General features: G+C 46.7%; 1 protein-coding gene across 1 annotated transcript in view; it reads right to left on the reverse strand.

Annotated features, from left to right (window-relative positions):
* The window catches only part of PHRF1 (PHD and ring finger domains 1), a 67787-nt gene that overhangs the window by 37493 nt on the left and 8567 nt on the right, over positions 1-21727 (reverse strand). Inside the window, 6 exon segments of the mRNA XM_040410749.1 lie at positions 648-814; positions 1393-1487; positions 4014-4135; positions 4288-4371; positions 5409-5626; positions 17854-17937. Of these exon segments, the coding sequence (XP_040266683.1) occupies positions 648-814; positions 1393-1487; positions 4014-4135; positions 4288-4371; positions 5409-5626; positions 17854-17937 (770 nt within the window).

A 21727-nucleotide genomic window follows, 5' to 3' on the forward strand; every position in this document is an offset into this window, starting at 1 on the left:
CATAATTTGCGCATCTAAGCACTACTCAAACTTTGTAGTGAGCAAGATAAATGGCCTCTTTTACTCTGGAAGTTCACCTCTACCAAAATACATTCAAGCTCCATGCGATTGTTCTTAAACATCTAAGGGGACATTTGTTATCCTCTGTACTCCAGAAAACCGGAGACAAAAAGTTCTAAAGTTTGGGGGCTTGCAACCCCGCTTGCCACTTTTCCAAAAAGTGGGTGGTGGAGGGCCGGCACATTTGTTATAATCTACTCCAGGAAACTAGCATACATTATAGCAATAATCGACACCAGCTCTTCTTTTGGCGCATGGACCTGCACAGATGCGTCACAGTTATTGTCATTACTACACATGACATCCATATCTTTATTCCTTTAAACATGTAATGCAAAACAAGTTGGGCTGAGTTCACACTTCAGTTATTTGGTCAGTTATTTCCATCAGTGATTGCAAGCCAAAACCAGAAATGAAGGCTACTCCGAGATAAAGTGTAATGGAAAGATCTGCACCGGTCGTGTTTTGCTCACCATAACTGATCGAAATAACTGACCAAACAACTAAAGTGTGAACTTGGCCTTACAAAAACAAAAACCCACTAATTGCATTTGAAAATAGAAACCACCTCTAATTTGCATTCATACCTGGCTATGACGTGCTGTGGTACGGATCCTGTTGACACTGGCTCTCACCCTCTCGCTTTGCCTGGTGCGGGCAATGGCACGAGTCCTCACCACATTGGTCCTCAGACGGCTTGTGGTGGGAACTACATCTGCCAGCAGGCTCGAGACTTCTTCCTCACTAACTGCGTCTGTGGTAACAAGAAAAGGTGGATTATTACATATATTCTGAATGGAACATTTCAAGTAATAACCAATAAAGATATCAAATCAAAGTAAATTAGTTGAATATGGCACATGTGGAGTCTGCTCCAATGTCAGGAAGCTCTGTCACATTAACTTTAAAGGGGTTCTGCATTTTTTTTAAACTGATGATCTATCCTCTAGATAGATTATCAGCCTCTGATCGGTAGGGGTTCGACACCCAGGACCCCAGCTGATCAGCTGCTTAAGAAGGCAGCGGCGCTGGCAGTACTGCCATGGCCTTCTCGCTGTTTACCGCAGGCCCAGTGACGTCACGACTAGTATCAACAGCCTGGGCGGGGCTAAGCTCCATTCAAGTGAACAGAGCTTAGCCCCGCCCAGGCCAGTGATACTAGTTGTGACGTCACTGGGCCTGCGGTAAACAGCGAGAAGGCAGCGGCGCTACTGCCTTCTCAAACAGCTGATCTGCAGGGATCCCGGGTGTCGGACCCCCGCCGTATAGATCATCAGTTTAAAAAACTGCAGAACCCCTTTAAGCACCTGCTATAAGAAATACAAGAATTACCTTCATCAGGCTGATTCGTAGCAGCACATTCTGGGCAGAACCATTCATCCACAGGAATGGCGTTGAGGGGAGGAGTCAGACATTCCATGTGGTACCTACAACAAGCATCACAGAAAGGGTCATCCATCCAGTCTATTAACAGAACAAAATTACCTGGAGACCTGTAATTCTGACCGACATACAATACATGATGTCTAGAGGTTGTACGCACAGGGGCTTCATTATTGGAGAGCTCACAATCTGGTTGCTGACAGTGAGCTGTCCATAGATCTAGGCTATGTCCAAACAGAGATACATTCAACATATATTTAGAAATGGATGTGTGTAAAGAAACTTACTTGCTGATCTCCCTGTATACACGCATGATTTCCTGCCAGATGATCGCATTTGTACGAACGCTTGTTAGACCTCATCTTGCAGGGTAATACTGCCGCCGATTGCCCGATGAACGAGCAAACGCAATCCAGATCTTTCAGCATGCTGAAAGATTAGGATATGCTGGCAGCAGATTGTGCTGTCTAATTACAATCTGCCACCAGCAAACTGCACGTGCAATGGCATGGCGATCGCTTCTCCCCAAGCTGCGAAGGAGATTGCTGGAGATAGCAGAAGTCTCCTCCGCTAGCAAGCACGCAATTGCTGGGAAGGAACGCTTCCCTCCCGACAATCATCTGCCTGATCGGAGTGTCTAATACAGCCTTTAGTCTGACCATGCATGAGTTATCAATGGGGAAAGGCAAGTAAGCCGCTGACAGGCACGTCTGGGGGCAGCTTATCTCCTAAGACAACAAAGGACCAGGCATGTTAAAGTTCAACATGCCTGGTCCTTCCTCTGAGATCATCGGTCAAGGCAGAGTCAGCACTACCCAATACACAAAAGACAGTCCATGGGTTCTGCTGACTTTACTGTTATGTGTATCGACATGTTTGGACCTTGATAAAGGCAATGTCCCTTCTTTTTAAAGTGGTTTCCGGGAAGCGGTTGTGCAATGACCGTACCAGCAGGGCAGGGTAATTACATTCATGTGAACAGGAGAAGAAGCTATAATTACACTGCACCGCTGCTATGATCTTCTAGATCATGTGTAGTAAACATTGAAGAGGAAGCAGAGTTCTTCAAACAGCTGATTGGCAGGGGGGTGCCGGGTGCTGGACCCCACTGATCTAATACCGATCACTTTTTAATGCACAACAATCATCTCGTTTTGCTTAGCTCTCATCCACATGGCTGGAACTATTACACAAAGCAAATCCAATGCACTTCTGTGCTTCCACTAAGGCCTCTTTCAGACGGGCGTTGCGGGAAAATGTGCGGGTGCGTCACGGGAACACCCGCGATTTTTCCGCGCGAGTGCAAAACATTGTAATGCGTTTTGCACTCGCGAGAGAAAAATCACGCATGTTTGGTACCCAAACCCGAACTTCTTCACAGGGATCGGTGTTCTGTAGATTGCTATTATTTTCCCTTATAACCATGTTATAAGGGAAAATAATACATTCTGAATACAGAATGCATAGTAAAATGGTGCTGGAGGGGTTAAGAAAAATAAAAATAAAAATTTAACTCACCTTAGTCCACTTGATCGCGCAACCCGGCATCTCCTTCTGTCTCCTTTGCTGAACAGGACCTGTGGTGACGTCACTCCGGTCATCACATGATCCATCACCATGGTAAAAGATCATGTGATGACCGGAGTGACGTCACCACAGGTCCTGTTCAGCAAAGGAGACAGAAGGAGATGCCGGGCTGCGCGAGCAAGTGGATTAAGGCGAGTTAAATTAATATATATATTTTTTTTAACCCCTCCAGCACTATTTTACTATGCATTCTGTATTCAGAATGCTATTATTTTCACTTATAACTATGTTATAAGGGAAAATAATAATGATCGGGTCTCCATCCCGATTGTCTCCTAGCAACCGTGCGTGAAAATCGCACCGCATCCGCACTTACTTGCGATTTTCACACAACCCCATTCACTTCTATGGGGCCTGCGTTGTGTGAAAAACACAGAATATAGAGCATGCTGCGATTTTCACGCAACGCACAAGTGATGCGTGAAAATCACCGCTCGTGTGCACAGCCCCATAGAAATGAATGGGTCGGTATTCAGTGCGGGTGCAATGCGTTCAAAACACGCATCGCATCCGCGCGGAATACTCGCCCCGTGTGAAAGGGGCCTTATAGTGACAAGAGTGCTTGCAGGTCCACGGAGGAACAACTTACACTGCTTTTGAAATATCGTTCCTTTATTATTCCTGCTAGAAGTTTACAAATGTATTTCCAGCAGTCTGCAGTAAAGGGCCAGATGGGTGTGCGTCTCTGCACAGTCTGACACTGGCAGCACTGACTGAATATTGTCAGACTGTGCGAGGGCACACCTCCAGCGGGTAACAGCCATCTGTATCCTTACTGCAGACTGCAGGAAATTCATGTAATGTATAATCTTCTAGTAGAAATAGTAAAGGAACGGCACAACAGAGAGAGAATTGCTACTACATGGGCAGTGCAAATAGTTACTAAAACTGACGAGTCGGGAGAGGCGACCGCTCCTCTTTAAGCCTATGACTTACTTTGCATAATTAACATATCTGGAAAGGAGAATCTGAAACACACATACCCGGCATCACAGCCATCACACAGCAGCAGCCGATCCTCTCGGTCACTGCGCCCACAAACTTCACAATTTGTAGGGTCCTCTTCTTCCAACAAATTCTCATCTGCTTTACTTAGGATTGGGACCTATATCAAAAACAGGAAGCGAGGAACTGTTATTTTGGTACATACGCAGCACACACCCTCTTTAAATGCCTTTGAATTTGTCCATGTCAAGGCTGCGTATCAGCTTGGCAAACATAAACCCCGTTCTTTCAACAACATCACCGCAAATTCACCTTTTTAAGGATCTCGCCTCCATAATGGGCCCTGATATGAATGCATGAAAAGGTAATCCTGTCCACAGGGCACGAGTTGGCATTCTGTGAGGAGAAAAAATAAAAACCAAGGTTACCAGTGCTACTCTACTACAACTCATTACTGAATGTCGCCATGATAACATGAATGATAGTGACAGAGGCGCAAGATCATTTTTATTAAGATTGAACTGACAGGAAACGCCAAAATATACATAGCTTCGTCAAATACATTATATATCTTTTACAAATATGTACATAGACAAGCTTTAACGGTATGTCCAAGACATAAAAACCCTCGGAAATATCTGACCTGGATTTGTCACTGATTTCACCCTCTATATTGAAAAGCGCAAAATCCGTGTCAGAAATCCGCGGGTCTCTTAGTTAACACTGTAAAACCCAACAGACTTGCCGCAGGCAAATCCAGCGCTTCCATCCTATGCAGATGTGCCACAAGAGTTTTATCAAAATACAAGAACAAGTACGTAGGTTCTTTATTTTGTGGGGCAAAAGTAGTGTTTTCCTTTATTAACTGTTAGTGATGATGAGTAGTAGAGATATATAGCAATGACACACACAGGATCTTAAAGGGGTTCTGCACTTTGTTTAAACTGATGATCTATCCTCTGGATAGATCATCAGCATCTTATCGGCGGGGGTCCGACACTTGGGACCCCCGACGATCAGCTGTTTGAGAAGGCAGCGGCGCTCCAGCACTGCGGCCTTCTCACTGTTTACCGCTGGCCGAGTGACGTCACGACAGGCCAGTGATACTAGTCGTGACGTCACTGGGCCTGCGGTAAACAGTGAGAAGGCCGTGGCGCTGCTTGAGCGCCACTGCCTTCTCAAACAGCTGATCTGTGGGGGTCCCAGGTGTTGGACCCCCGCCGATCAGATGCTGATGATCTATCCAGAGGATAGATGATCAGTTTAAACAAAGTGCAGAACCCCTTTAAAGATCTCACTCAGCTACTTCCACAGCTCCAATAAATCTGCATGATGCAGCAGCCTGGATATTAGGCCACCCCTTCATTAAACTTGGTCGCTGTGGATGTGGCAGTGAGAATTGTGTTGCGACGCTTTGAGATAACTTGACTAACCTTTGACCACTCGACAATGCATTCCAGGCAGAAATAATGGTTGCAGTTTTCCGGCGTCCCCACAACCTGGTCTCTAAAGCCATTCAGACATATGGGACAGTTCTCTCTTTCCTCATCAGAGCTCATAGCTTCATTTAAATCTGCAGCAGAGAGAGCGGGGTCTGAGCTTCCAACTGGAAGCTCCTCTTCATCTTCATCTTCATCGTCTTCTTCTGAATCTAACAACACAAAGACAGACTGGTCACTAAAGGCAATTAAACACTCTGGGGGAGAATTATCAAACTGCTGTAAAGTAGAACTGTAAAGTTTCCAGATTCCATCTTTCATTTTCCAAAGGAGCCGTGAAAAATAAAATGTCCCCCTATGTTTTTGTAGAAATCTAGACCTGTGTGTCTGGGATGCTGATGTCTTCACTAGCTCTCATGTATTGCAAGCTTCATTTTGTACTGATTTCCCCAACTACAGCCCATGAAGTATCACTTCTCACTTGTGCACAGGGCTGTGGAGTCGGAGGCAATTTTGGGTACCTGGAGTCGCAGTCGCCAAAAAATGAACCGACTGACTCCTACTAGATTTAAATTGGAATAAAAAATAAAAAAGCAAGTTTAAATGTCCCAATTCACAAAAAGTTATAATTAATTACCGTATTTTTCGCCCTATAAGACGCACCTATGTTTTTGAGGAGGAAAATAAGAAAAAAAATATTTTGAACCAAAAGGTGTGCTTTTGGTGGGTTTTGATCTAATGGTGGTCTGTGGGTGGCACTGTTATGGGGGCACCTGTAGGTGGCACTGTTATGGGGGCACCTGTGGGTGGCACTGTTATGGGGGCACCTGTGGGTGGCACTGTTATGGGGGATCATTGTGGGGGCATCTGTGGATGACATTTATATAGCATCTTATCTTATGTGTCATCCACAGATCCCCCCCCCCCCCCCCATAACAGTGTCCCTGTGTAGTGAATGGGGGCCGGCATCTGTTTCTGTGATGGCAGCGGGGCCCGGTGCCTGCTTCATTCATAAAGTGGGCGGAGCAGGCGCGTGACGTAGTGAGCTACGCTACGAGCGCCCACCCGGCCTCCTGACTGCCAAGAAGTTAGCAGTAAGTAGCACAGCGCTAGATTTAAGATGATTGGAATACTTTAATAATACCCACAAGTTAGATATGATTACCATATAATACAGTGACTGCACCGGGGCCCGCTGCCATTACAGAAACAGATGCCGGCCCCCAGCCCTTCCTCCCTCTCAGCCTATTCACCGGACGGTCGCAGCATTCGCCCCCATAAGATGCACTTCTATTTTTCCCCCACTTTTGCGAAAAATACGGTACTTCTCTACTGTAAGAATAAAGGCCAATGCATGCAGTGCGTCACGTTACCGCAAAACGAACACGTTAAGTGACCATGAAGAAGCACGCTTTTCATATGCTTCACTATATGGCACGCAACGCACAGTTCAGGAGCGGCAATACTTTCCATTGTGTTGTGTTCCGCTGTTACAGGGAACGCAATGCCCGTGGTTAACCTCGCCTCTCACTGATAACTGATTAAGTAAATATGTTTTTTGCAGGACTAGAGACACTTGTATAAGTGAAGGGAATGGGTAGTCAATAGCTCAAGACTGAAGCTGTAAACCATTTGAAAAACTGCTGTCCTTCAGCTAAGACTATAAAAACTTGTAAACTCAGATTGTTAGCTTAAACTTTAAAGGGCTTCTGTCACTCCACTAAAGTAAAAAAAATTTTTTGGGCTACTTAAATTCATTATACTGCGATATATCAATCTATAATGCTCTTACTCATTTCCGTTCAGTAGTTTAATTAAAAAACGTACTTTTATAATATGTAAATTACCTCTCTACCATCAACATGAGGAGGGGGCGTCTTTATGAGAGGAGGATGCTGATCCTCCTCTCATAAAGACGCCCCCTCCTCATGTTGATTGACAGGGCCAGCGAACGCGCTCGTCCTCTGACTGGCCCTGTCTGCAATTCAAATCCTGCGCCTGTCTTTATTCGGCGCAGGCGCTCTGAGAGAAGGACGCTCGCCTCCTCAGTGCGCCTGTGCCGATGACGTCTTTTCTTTCGGTGACGTCATCGGCGCAGGTGCACTGAGGGAGTGCTGAGGAGGCGAGCCTCCTTCTCTCAGAGCGCCTGCGCCGAATGAAGACAGGCGCAGGATTTGAATTGCAGACAGGGCAGTCAGAGGACGAGCGCGTTCGCTGGCCCTGTCAATCAACATGAGGAGGGGGCGTCTTTATGAGAGGAGGATGCGGCTGCTACCAGCAAGTAACCGCCCTACTTGCTGGTAGAGAGGTAATTTACATATTATAAAAGTCCGTTTTTTTATTAAACTACTAAACGGAAATGAGTAAGAGCATTATAGATTGATATATCACAGTATAAGGAATTTAAGTAGCCAAAAAAAAAAAAAGACTTTAGTGGAGTGACAGAAGCCCTTTAAACATAACTATGGGATTCTACTAGGGAAATCATGTTTTAAAATAAATACCCCGTCCTGGATCCTCCCACTGCCCGATCTTCAGCAGAAGATCAGCACACAAAGGAGAAGGAAGCAGCTTCCTAGCCAGTAGTTCTGTGGTAATGACATGTATGTAAAATACATTTGCATATTAAATACAGAGGAGTCGGGGAGTCAGAGTCGGAAGTACCAAACTCTGAGGAGTTGGAGTATTTATCTACCGACTCCACAGCCCTGCTTGTGCAGGCAGAAACTGATGCAGAGTCTTCTGTGGGTGACTGTTCTGCTATGCACCATTCAGCTCTTGTAAACCCCCATCACCTAGACTGCTTTGTGTGGGCTTTCCTTTTATAGTCTGATACAGTACGGCCTGTGTAATCTATATTCCATGAAGACTGAGATGCTTTCCTCCCTCTCCAATCTCTAAAACCCACGGAGACAAGACAGAAAGGAGAAATCAAAGAGTCGACACAGGGGCAGTGTGCTTTTGAATCCATGTCAGAAGCAGCATGACAGACATATGTTAGAGTACTTCCACACTAGCGTTGTTCGGATCTGGCAGGCAGTTCCGGCAAAACGTATGCAAATGGTAATATGTTTTTTTCCGGATCCATTAGACGGATCCTGTGATATACCGGATCCGTCTCATTCGGTATCATCCGGAATAATGGATCCGGTATTAAGAAATTTTCATAGATCAAAAGCAAAAATAGCTCCTCTTATGTCATGGCGCATGCGCAGACCGGAAAACCGGAGTCGGCAATTTCCAGAACACTTGGTACCGGAGTTGGCATTAACACATCTCTATGGAACTTAATGCTGCAAGTGTGGTAGTGTTCCGGTATTTTGTCCGGTCAAATACCGTACAAGGGACGGAACGGAAGGCATCCTGATGCATACTGAACGGATTGCTTTCCATTCAGAATGCATTAGGACAAAACTGATGCGTTTTTACCGGATTTCAATACCGGAAAAGAATAACGCTAGTGTGAAAGTACCCTAAAGGAGGAAATTTTACAATTTTAAAGGAAGTCTGTCACCGTCCACCTCCCTATTCCACTATCTGTATAGACACACAGCTGTGGTTCACCTGATTTAAGCTCCGTTTTTCTTTTATTGGTCCAAGGCTTCGTTCCCCAGTTGCAAATTAGGTGTATCGTGCACTGTTGCTCTCATGGCACCCAAGCGGTGGCAAAGCTTCAAGGGAGGAAATGGCCACAGAAAGGAGCGGAGCGTGGGTGCAATAAGAGCACGCCCATGTTCCATATTAGTAAAAAGTATAACTCACAAACAAAGCCTTAGATTAACAAAAGAAAAATAGCGTTTTAATCAGGTGAACCACAGCGCTGTGTCTATGCAGACAGTTGGATAGGGAGGTCACTGGTGACAGATTCCCATTAAATTAGATTTTTTTTTTTTTTTTAAAGCTGCATGATTTGATTTGGGATTTAGGAAGCAAATTAACATAAACAATAGCCCTATGAGGTCTTGTTTTCTACGATGTAGTGGGAAGCTCGATTTTTTTTTTTAAATGGGGCGATATCGGGGGAAAAAACGCAAATCCGCCAATTTTATGGGTTTCGTTTTTACAGTGTTCTCTATGCAGTAAAACTGATCTGTTCCCTTCATTCTGCGGGTCAGTATGATATTTTTATAGTTTTCCTTTGCACCACCTCTGACCCCTCCATAACTTTTTTATATTTCCATCTACAGAGCTGTTAGGTGATCTTTAGTTTTAAATGATACAATTTTGGGATGTGTATGACTTTTTGATCACTGTCTATTAAACTTTTGGGGTGAGGTTAAGTGACAAAAAAAAAAAACTGCAAATGAACAATTAGAATTTTTTCCGTTACACCACTTAACACTTTTATATTTTAACAGTACAGTCATTTTGGGAAGCGGAGATATTAATAATGGGGGAGGATTTGAATTTTTATGTCTTTTTATATTTAGAAAAACTTTTTTCACTATTTTTACTTTTTAACCCGTAGGATACCAGCGCCGTACATGTATGGGAACTACCGTATATGCCGGCGTATAAGACGACTGGGCGTATAAGACGACCCCCAACTTTTCCATTTAAAATATAGGGTTTGGGCTATACTTGCCGTAAAGGCTACCCCTAAATGCCCAGCCCTCCCTGTCTTCAAGACGATCTTCTCCAGTCCAGGGAACTGACTGGGATCTGTGGATGGCACTGATATGGGGAGGGGGATCAGTGGATGACACTGCTTATGGGGGGGGGATCTATGGATGACACTATATAGCATCTTATGCTATATGTGTCATCCACAGATCCACCCCATGACAGTGTCATCCACAGATTCCCCCTCCCCATAACAGTGCCATCCACAGATCTCCCTCCCCGACGTTCAGAGGAGTATACATTTATTAACTGTAATCTGTAACTTTAACTTTAAATGAGCGCTCATCTCTTTACTAGGGTACCTTATTCTCAGCTCCGCTAACAGGCAGTGCGGGCGGCGCTCACTTACTGACGTCACGCGCCTGCGCCGCCTAGTGGGAGGAGCAGGCACGTAACGTCAGTGAGTGAGCGCCGCCCGCACTGCCTGATAGCGGAGCTGAGAGTAAGGTACCCTAGTAAAGAGATGAGCGCTCATTTAAAGTTAAAGTTACAGATTACAGTTAATAAATGTACTCCTCTGAGCGGCGGGGCCCTGTGTATTCTAACCACCAGGCAAGCGTCCCCGTCCCCATGGGAACGCCTGGGGGTTAGAATATACCATTGGATCTGAGTATACCCGGCGTATAAGACGATCCCCGACTTTTGAAAATAATTTTTAGTGTTAGAAAGTCGTCTTATACGCCGGCATATACGGTAGATCTGAAAACCCAGCGCCGTACAGCTACAGTGCGCTGATCGGCGGGCGCAGCCGCAGGGGTCCAGCAGTCACTGATAGCCAGACCCCTGCAGTATGCGCCGGCATTAGTGAAAACACAGATGACAGTGCATTAGCCCTCACACTGCCGCGGTCAGCGCTGACCGCGGCATGTGCGTATCCTGACGGGTCCTGGGTGTCCATCGGGTCCCCACGCTGCTGTGACGGGGACCCAAAGGCTTGGACAGCAGCCCGACGCATTTCTTAGGCATAGTGGCTGCCATCCCTGTGAGATCCAGCTCCCTGGATCACACAGGCAGGAAAGGCTGTAAGTGTATTACATTCAGTAATACACTTAAAGCCAATGTATCACAATACAAATGTATTGTAATGCATCGTACAGGGGATCAGATCCCCAAAAGTTGAAGTCCCAGAGTGGGACAAAAACTAAAGTAAAAAAAAGTTAAAAACAAATTGTAAACAATCGGTAAAAAGAGAAAAGTAGACATATTGGGTATCGCCACATCCGTATTGACCGGCTCTATAAAAATATCACATGAACCACCCGTCAGGTAAATGCCCAAAAAAAATAAATATTATAATAATAATAATAATAAAAACAGTGCCAAATCAGCCATTTTCTGGTCACCTTACCTCACAAAAAGTGTAATACCAAGCGATCAAAAAGGCTTATTTATCCCAAAATGGTACCTCAAACCGTTCTCATCCCAAAAAAAGACGTCTCTCAGAAAATGGCAACACAAAAACAAGATTTCTCGCTCGTATCATTGGGGGACACAGGACCGTGGGTATAGCTGCTGCTGCCACTAGGAGGCAACACTAGGCTGAAAACTGATATGCTCTCTACTGGCTGGAGAGGGTATAGCCAGCAGAGGAGAAGCTATCAGTTTTTAGCTTAGTGTTGTAGGAGGCAGACCTCCCTGCTTGCAGGGCGGCTTCCTTTTGTTATTTTTTCTTTTTTGTTTTGTCTTTTCCCTTTTTAGGTAGGGGAAACAGAGTCGCCTAGCCTCCCTGTCTACCCTCGGGAGCAAGGCCGTTGTCTGGTTCCCTCACCGCTCGACCTCCCCTAAGAAGCAAAGGTGGACCAGGGCAGCCTAGCTCCCCTGCTTCCCGCCAGCCAAAGGGTCATCTGGATCGGCAAGATCCCCTGCCATTCCAGACTCCTGCCACTTTGAGTGCCAGCTGCTGAAGAGGTGACACTGCTGGTCCTCTGAGGGGGGGTGAAGAGAAGAGGATGAAGATGGGGTGAGTAATCGGGATCGGGTGAGTATTCTCCTGCACAACCCTTCCCCCCCTCCAAACCCCCACCCCCCCTCTGCCCCCACATTCGGGACACTTATCCACTTCAGGTCACTTTAGTTCCTGACTAGGGCAAAAGGGAAGCAATTTCTTGGGGATGCCACACTTTCACAGTTCCCCCCGTTACCTCCCGGCCGGCCGCTCTTTACTTTAGGCCCCGTCTTCAATTCGTGCCTACACGGATTTCTGGTTCCGGCTCGCTCTGTATTCTTCCCGGGCCGCTGGGTGGGCACCCGTGGCCGGTATGCGCAAGCGGGCGCCTCCCGCACACTGCTCCAGGTCCCTCCGTTCTCCGGAAGTGCTTTCCGGTCGGCCGCGCGCCGCAAATTTAGGCCCCGGCTTCAGAGAAGTGAAGGCCGCAACTCAGCGCCTCGCACAGCAACATGAGGGGGCGGGGCCAGGCTTCCCGCCGCGGCTCAAAGGTCTCAGCAGCTTAGTTTCTGCTGTCCGTGACACCTTCCATGTGCAGGATGATTCCCCCTCCACGAGTCACCAGGGAGTGTCTTTTCTCCGTTCCAGGCAAACTCCTAAAGCCTTCCCCTTGCATGACGACTTTTCGGTTGTCATTGCCAAGGCATGGGACCATCCAGATCGTCGCTTTGCCACGTCCAAGCGGCTTGATCTGCTTTATCCCTTTCCGGCGGTTTTGGGTGGCTAAATGGTCCTCCCAAGGAGGACCCTCCAGTAGCGCGCCTCGCCAAACAAACCGCCGTTCCGGTGGCCGACGGCTCAGCCCTTCAGGATCCTGTGGATCGCCGTATGGAGTCGCGGCAAGTGGCTCAGCACTTCGGACCATTTTCGCCTATGCTTGGGTGGCTAAGGCGGTCTCGGAGTGCGCACTCTGGTTAAACCAAGACTTGGCGGCGGACCTCGCGCTAACTCTCCAGTCCTTGGCTCTACAGATCTCACAGGCGGGGAAGTACCTCTGTGAGGCTTCCTTGGACACGGGTGCTCATCGGCTCTCGCGGTAACCTTGAGGCGCGAACTTTGGCTTAAGGTTTGGGCAGCGGACTCTTCGTCAAAGCGTTCCCTTACCAGCCTTCCTTTTGCCGGCTCGCGGTTATTCGGGGCCCAGCTAGATGAAATTATCTCAGAGACTACGGGCGGTAAAAGTACCCACCTCCCACAGGGCAAATCCAGGTGCATGTTTCACGCTAAGCAGACAAGTGCCCAGGCCCAGTCCTTTCGCTGCTTCTCTGGCGCGCCTCCGGCAGCAGGAGCCCCTCCCAGATCATCCAAGCAGGACCAGCGGAAGAAGCCATTCTTCATGCCTCAACCAGCCTGGCGCCTGCGGGAACAGCCTGCCCCTCCCTCGACCAGCAAGCAGTACTCCTTTTTCAGGAAGTGTGGCGCTCGAAATCGTAATCTCAGGTTACAAGATCGAGTTTGCGTCCCCTCCTCCACAACGTTTCTCTCTCTCCCAACCACCCAGGGATCCAGGTCGGGCTGTCGCCTTTTTCCAGGCAATTCAATCTCTCCTTGTGCAGGGGGTAATCTCCCCAGTTCCTTTGACGGAACAATTCACAGGTTTTTATTCAAACCTGTTTGTCGTCCCCAAGAAAGAAGGATCAGTTTGCCCGATGCTGGACCTCAAGTTGCTGAATCAGTTCCTCCGGGTTCAACACTTCAGAATGGAATCCCTTCGCTCCGTGATTGCTTCACTTGACCGAGGCGAATTCCTCTCTTCAATAGACATTTGGGACGCGTACTTACACGTCCCTATTGCCCCGGTGCATCAGTGCTTCCTCCGCTTTGCAGTGGGTCCCCATCACTACCAGTTTGTAGCCCTTCCCTTTGGCTTGGCGACGGCACAGCGAGTCTTCACGAAAGTACTCGCACCTCTCCTGGCACTTCTTCGTACCAGGGGCATCACCCTGATTCCCTATCTGGACAACATCCTGGTCAAAGCAGAGACCTTCGATCAGAACGAGGACAGTCTGCGTATCACTCTGGATACCCTGGCGCAGTTCGGCTGGCTGGTGAACTTCCAGAAGTCTTCCCTACGCCCCACCAGATGGATCACTTTTCTAGGCATGATCCTCGACACGGCTGTGGCGTTGGTGCGCCTCCCTCTGGACAAGCGGCTAGCCCTTCGTCGGTCAGTCCGCCTTCTCCACCGGCGCAGGTACCCTTCAATTCGATTTTGCATGAAGGTCTTGGGTGCAATGGTCGCTTCGTTTGAGGCGGTTCCGTTTGCACAATTCCACACTCGTTCACTTCAGCGGACAATTTTGTCGTCATGGCACAAGTCACCAGACTCCCTGGACCGTCACATCGTCCTGCCCCCAGGGGTGCGTTCGGCACTCAGGTGGTTGGCTTTCGACCCCAACCTTGGGGTCGCGGAAATCCTTTCTCCCGGTCTCATGGACGGTCATCACCACCGAAGCCAGTCTTCAGAGTTGGGGCAGAGTCTTCCCGCCCCAGACAGTCCAAGGCGTATGGTCTCAGTCGGAGTCCAAACTGCCCATCAACATTCTGGAACTCCAGGCCATTCATCTGTCCCTCTCCTGAAGGGCCGGCCGATCCTGGTACAGTCAGACAATGCCACGGTAGTCACTTATAAAAAAAATCACCAAGGAGGAACCCGCAGTCAAGCGGTGATGGCAGAGTCAGCCAAAATCCTGCGGTGGGCAGAGACCCATGTTCCAGCTTTCGGCGGTCTACATTCCGGGAGTGGAGAATTGGATGGCAGATTTCCTCAGTCGGACGACGGTGGACCCAGGGGAGTGGTCTCTGCACACGGAGGTGTTTCAAGCAATCTGTCTCAGGTGCGGTCAACCGGAGGTGGAACTGGTGGCGTCTCGGCTCAACCACAAACTCTGCGCCTTCTTCTCTCGAACAAGAGATCCCAGGGCATGCGCCGCAGACGCGCTGATGGCACCATGGGACGGGTTCTCCCTGGTGTATGTGTTCCCGCCTCTTCCTTTCCTACCTCGAGTCTTGCGCAGAATCAGGATGGAGGGCATCCAGACGATCCTCATTGCCCCGGATTGGCCCAGTTGCCCGTGGTACACAGACATCGTCCGTCGTCTAGGAAACGCGCCGTGGCCCCCTCTGCTCAGACCCGATCTTTTCTCTCAGGGTCCTGTATTCCACCAGTGTTTAGAGTCGCTACGTTTGATGGCGTGGCTGTTGAAACTGCCATTCTGAAGCAGCGAGGTTTCCCGGAGAGGGTCATCCACACCATGATTAAAGCCAGGAAACCAGCGTCGTCCAGGATTTATTACAGAACTTGGAGGTCTTTTTTGCGTTTCTGTGCGGAACGTAAAAGCCCACTCGACCAGGGCGGTGGGCGCGTCTTAGGCTCGCATCCACCAGGCTTCAGCTTCACAGCTGTGCAAGGCAGCGACTTGGTCGTCCTTGCACACGTTCACCAAGTTTTACCAGGTGCATACTTTTGCATCAGCAGACGCTGAGCTTCCGCGAGGCAGTTCTCCAGGGGGGGGGGGGGGGGGTGTTCTTCCCGCCCCATGGACTGCTTTGGAACGTCCCACGGTCCTGTGCCCCCCAATGATACGAGCGAGAAAACAAGGTTTTTGTAGACTCACCTGTAAAGCGCGCGGAGAAGAAGATGGAGGAGCTGTGGAGCGACGACCCTACAGGAGAGGTAAGTACTGGCGCTGGGGACATGGCTAGAGGGGGGAGAGATGGTGGCACTGAGGGGGCAGCTGGTGGCACTGAGAGGGCTGATGAGTTTTTATAAAGAAAAACTTTTTTAATTAATTTTTTGTTATTAGAGTACTCAATTAATCGTTGGATTAATTGATAGAATACTCGATTACAAAAAGTCGATAGCTGCAGCCCTAATAACAAGCAATCAAAAAGTCTTATGTACCCTAAAAATGGTACCAATGAAAATGTCACCTCATCCTGCAAAACATGAGCCCCCACATAAGACAATCACTTAAAAAATAAAAACCAATGGCACCCGTAAACCAATCCATCAAAATCTGCTCTGCAAAAGTCATATGGCGCTCCTTCTGTTCTGAATCGTGCCATGTGCCTCACAGCAGTTTACCACCATATATGGGGTGTCGCCGTATTCAGGAGAAAGTGGGTAACAAATGATTGGGTGCTTTTGCTTAAGCAACATTTTACTGGAAGAATTGAAACTTTATTTTTACAAAGTGTTTTCAAATTCCGTAAAACGTTTAGGGGGTCAAAGTGCTCAGTACAGCCTTAATATATTCTTTAAGGGGTGTAGTTTCCAAAATGGGGTCACTTTTTGAGGGTTTCCACTGTAGGGGTACGTCAGGGTCTCTTCAAATCCAAAATGGTGCCTAAAAACCATTCTAGCAAAATCTGCTTCCAAAATCCATATGGCGCTCCTTTCCTTATGACCACTGCCACGTGTCCATAGAGCAGTTTACCACCATATATGGGGTATTTCTGTAAACTGCAGAATCAGAGTAATATATTAAGGTTTAATTTGCTGTTAATCCTTGCTGTGTTGCAAGAAAAAAAATTTACATAAGAAATCTACCACAAAAGTGAAATTTTGTAATTTCACCACCATTTTCCTTTAATTCTTGTGGAACACCTCAAGGGTTAAAGTTTGTAACATCAGTTTTGAATAATTTGAGGGGTGTAGTTTCTAAAATGGGGTCATTTATGAGTAGTTTCCATTATGTACGCCCCTCAAAATCACTTTATAACTAAATCGGTGCTTAAAAAAATAGTTTTGGAAATTTTGTTAAAACTTTGAAAAATTGCTTCTAAAATTCTAAGCCTAAGGTCTTAAAAAAATTAAATGACATTTACAAAATAATGCCAACAAAGTAGACATATGGGGAATGTTAAGTAATACAAATTGATGGAGGTATCACTTTCCGTTTTAAAAGCAGAGAAATTAAAATTTAGAAAATTGCTAAGTTTTACAAATTTTTGGTAAATTTGTTTTTTTTTCTTTATAAAAGGTGAACTATATTTATATATATATATTTATGACTGTCATGAAGTACAATGTGTCACGAGAAAACAATCTTAGAATGGAGTGGATAAGTAAAAGCTTTCCAAAGTTATTACCACATAAGGTGACGCATGTCAGAGTTGAAAAAATCGGCCTGGAATTTAAGGTGAAAAGTGGCTCGGTGCTGAAGGGGTTAAAGGGGGTCTTCCAGCCGTTTATATTGATGACCTTCACTAATCAGCTGCTTGAAGAGGAGGCGGTGATCAGATATTGATGACCTATTCTGACGAAAGGCCATGAACATTGGACAACCCCTTTAAGTCCCCCTTAAGTGATTGCCTCTTTTTAATTTGCAGCTTCCAAACTGGGCACAGAAATATAAAGCCTCTTCAAACAGCTGATCTGCAGGGTGCCAGGAGTTGGACCCCCACCAATCCTGAGGATAGGTTATCAATATAAAACACTGAGAAAACTCCTTTAAAGTGTTTTCCCATCAAAAAGTATTGGCATATTGGAGGGTATAGCGCTGCGCCGCATTCAATGTTTTTTTCTGCAGAGCACCCCCCCCCCCCCACCTGCTGCAGATTAAACTGCAGCGAATCAATATTATCTTAAATGATTCTTAATAAAAACTGAGACTTAGGCCTCTTGCACACAGCCGTTGTGGTTCCATTCCGTGCATTGGGGACTGCAAATGGCGGTCCCCAATGCACGGGCAACGTCCGTGCGGCTGCCGGGACGGATCCAGACCCATTCAACTTGAATGGGTCCATGATCTGTCCATTCCGCAAAAAGACCAGTGTATTGCGGAACCGCCATATGCGGCCCGCAATACGGCCATGGGAGCACAATGGCCGTGTGCAAGAGGCCTTAATCATATTGTTTGTACTCACCAGATCCGTCTTCCTCCTCACCATCTTCTTCATCCATATCATCCTCTTCTTCACTCCTTGATCCACCAGATTCCTCCACATTTTCTGTAAGCAAAAAAATACTAGTTATAAAAGGCAATTCAAACAGTTAAAGTTAATCAGTATAAGTTATCGCTATCTCACAAGAGATGGGTGACTGGCATGGTTGGTTGTCAATGTTCCCACAAAAGAAAAGAAACATCTCTTCAGCTCCTGGTAAAAGCTAGATTCCACCCCCCCCAGAAGGTCACTTTAAAAGTTCCTCTTTTTTAATATACCCTATTAGGTAATTCTTAGGAATTAGAAGGGGTCCTCTGTTTAGGATCCTATTTCTACAGAGGTTACAAAGAGCGTCTCTTGCTGTTGACTACCTGTCCTGTATTACACATCGATATGAATGGTCATGTTTTCCCTGGAGTTGTGCTGCTGCAAAGAAACTGAACACTTAGGCCCCTTTCACACGGGTGAGTATTCCGCGCGGATGCGATGCGTGAGGTGAACGCATTGCACCCGCACTGAATACCGACCCATTCATTTCTATGGGGCTGTTCACATGAGCGGTGATTTTAACGCATCACTTGTGCGTTGCGTGAAAATCGCAGCATGCTCTATATTCTGCGTTTTTCACGCAACACAGGCCCCATAGAAGTGAATGGGGCCGCGTGAAAATCGCAAGCAAGTGCGGATGCGGTGCGATTTTCACGCATGGTTGCTAGGTGACAGTCTATTCACTGTATTATTTTCCCTTATAACATGGTTATAAGGGAAAATAATAGCATTCTTAATACAGAATGCATAGTAGGTGATCAATTCAGGGTTAAAAAAAATTAAAAAATTAACTCACCTTCTCCTCTTGTTCGCGTAGTTCCCGATCTCTTCTTTACTTCTCAAAAGATGAACTATCGGCTAGGACCTGTGGTGACGTCAGATCACATGCTCCAATCACATGGTCCATCACCACGGCGATGTACCATGTGATTGGAGCATGTGATCTGACGTCACCAAAGGTCCTTTAGCCCACAGCTCATCATTAAAGAAGTAAAGAAGAGACCGGGAACTACGCGAACAAGAGGAGAAGGTGAGTTAATTTTTTTATTTTTTTTAACCCTCAATTGATCACCTACTGTATTCAGAATGCTATTATTTTCCCTTATAACCATGTTATAAGGGAAAATAATAAAATCTACACAACACCTAACCCAAGCCCAAACTTCTGTGAAGAAGTTCGGGTACCAAGCATGCGTGATTTTTCTCACGCGAGTGCAAAACGCATTACAATGTTTTGCACTCGCGCGGAAAAATCGCGGGTGGTGGGGAAATCGCACGAGTGAGCACACAATTTCAGTCAGTTTTGACTGCGATTGCGTGGTTCAGTTTTTTCTGCGCGAGTGCAATGCGTTTTGCACGCGCGTGAGAAAAAACTGAATGTGGTACCCAGACACGAACTTCTTCAATGAAGTTCGGGTTTGGGTTAGTTGTAGTGTAGATTTTATTATTTTCCCTTATAACATGGTTATAAGGGAAAATAATAGCATTCTTAATACAGAATGCATAGTAGAAGGTCAATTGAGGGTTACAAAAAAATAATTAACTCGCCTCCTCCATAGCTGCCGGTCTCTGCTCTTTCTTCAGGACCTGTGGTGACGTCACTGAGCTCATCACATGGTCCAATCACATGGTCCATCACCACGGTAATGGATCATGTGATTGGACCATGTGATGTGACGTCACCACAGGTCCTTTAGCCGGCAGCTCAAGATTAAAAGAAGTAAGAAGAGATCGGCAACTACACGATCAAGAGGAGGAGGTGAGTTAAATTTTTTTAATCCCTCAATACACATTTTACTAAGCATTCTGCATTGAGAATGCTATTATTTTCCCTTATAACCATGTTATAAAGGGAAAATAATAAAGATCGGGTCCCCATACCGATCGTCTCCTAGCAACCATGCGGGAAAATCGCACTGCATCCGCACTTGCTTGCGGATGCTTGCGATTTTCACGCAGCCCAATTCACTTCTATGGGGCCTGCATTGTGTGATAAACGCACAATATAGAGCATGCTGCGATTTTCACGCAACGCACAAGTGATGCATGAAAATCACCGCTCATGTGCACAGCCCCATAGAAATGAATGGGTCCGGATTCAGTGCAGGTGCAATGCGTTCACCTCATACATTGCACCCACGCGGAAATCTCGCCCGTGTGAAAGAGGCCTTAGGCCTCTTTCACATGAGCGTGACGGATTGGCTCCGGATGCGTTCAGTGAAACCCGCACCATTTTGCGAACAAGTTCAGTCAGTTTTGTCTGCAATTGAGTTCAGTTGTTCAGTTTTTTTCCGCGCGGGTGCAATGCGTTTTGATGCGTTTTTCACGCGCGTGATAAAAAACGGAAGGTTTACAAACATCTCCTCTTAGGCCCCTTTCACACGGGCGAGTTCACCTCACGCATTGCACCCGCGCGGAAATCTCGCCCGTGTGAAAGGGGCCTAAGAGAAGATGTTTGTAAACCTTCCGTTTTTTATCACGCGCGTGAAAAACGCATCAAAATCCGACTGAATCCGGACCCATTCATTTCTATGGGGCTGTGCACATGAGCGGTGATTTTCACGCATCACTTGTGCGTTGCGTGAAAATCGCAGCATGCTCTATATTCTGCGTTTTTCACGCAACGCAGGCCCCATAGAAGTGAATGGGGTTGTGTGAAAATCGCAAGCAAGTGCATGGTGATGGATCATGTGACTGACCATGTGATGAGCGTAGTGACGTCATCAAAAGGTCCTATTCCTCACAGATGAAGACAGAAGAGATGCCGGCTGCGTGAACAAGTGGATTAAGGTGAGTTAAATTATTATTATTTTTTTTAACCCCTCCAGCCCTATTGTACTATGCATTCTGTATTCAGAATTCTTTTAGTTTCCCTTATAACCATGTTATAAGGGAAAATAATACAATCTACACAACCTTGAACCGAAACCTGAACTTTTGTGAAGAAGTTCGGGTCTGGGTACCACATTCAGTTTTTTATCACGCGCGTGCAAAACGCATTGCACCCGCGCGTAAAAAACTGAACAACGGAACGCAATCGCAGTCAAAACTGACTGCAATTGCGTACCTACTCGCACGGGTTTGCCGCAATGCACCGGGACGCATCCGGACACGTTCGTCTGCAAGGGGCCTTAGCAACCATCAGTTAAAAACGCATCGCACCCGCACTTGCATGCGGATGCAATGCGTTTTTCACGCAGCCCCATTCACTTCGATGGGGCCAGGTCTGCGTGAAAAGCGCAGAATATAGAACATGCTGCGCTCATGAACACATAGCACCCGCCCTGAATCCTGACCCATTCATTTTTTTTTTCACGCTTTTCAGTTCTGCGTTGCATGAAAAACTCAGCATGTTTTATATTCTGCGTTTTTCACGCAGCCCTGGCCCCATAGAAGTGAATGGGGCTTCAGTGAAAAAGGCATTGCGTCCAGAAGCAAGTACGGATGCGATGCGTTTTTCACTGATGGTTGCTAGGAGATGTTTGTAAACCTTCAGTTTTTTATCACGCGCGTGAAAAACGCATCAAAACGCATTGCGTCCACGCGGAAAAAACTGAACGAAATCGCAGACAAAACTGACTGAACTTGCTTGCAAAATGGTGCGATTTTCACTGAACGCACCCTGAACGCATCTGGACCTAATCCATCACGCTCCTGTCAAAGTGGCCTTACTGCAAGGTTTCCCCACAAATTCAGCTGATGGTTGGGATTCCGATCAGGGGGACACTTTGTGATCAGTTTTTTGACAGGAAGAGATTGTTGAATGGAGAACCCTTTAAAGACAGCTGTGCCATGAAATAGATACAGA

The sequence above is a fragment of the Bufo bufo genome, chromosome 10 (genome assembly GCF_905171765.1).
Source record: "Bufo bufo chromosome 10, aBufBuf1.1, whole genome shotgun sequence".
In the NCBI taxonomy this organism is placed as follows: Eukaryota; Metazoa; Chordata; class Amphibia; order Anura; family Bufonidae; genus Bufo; species Bufo bufo.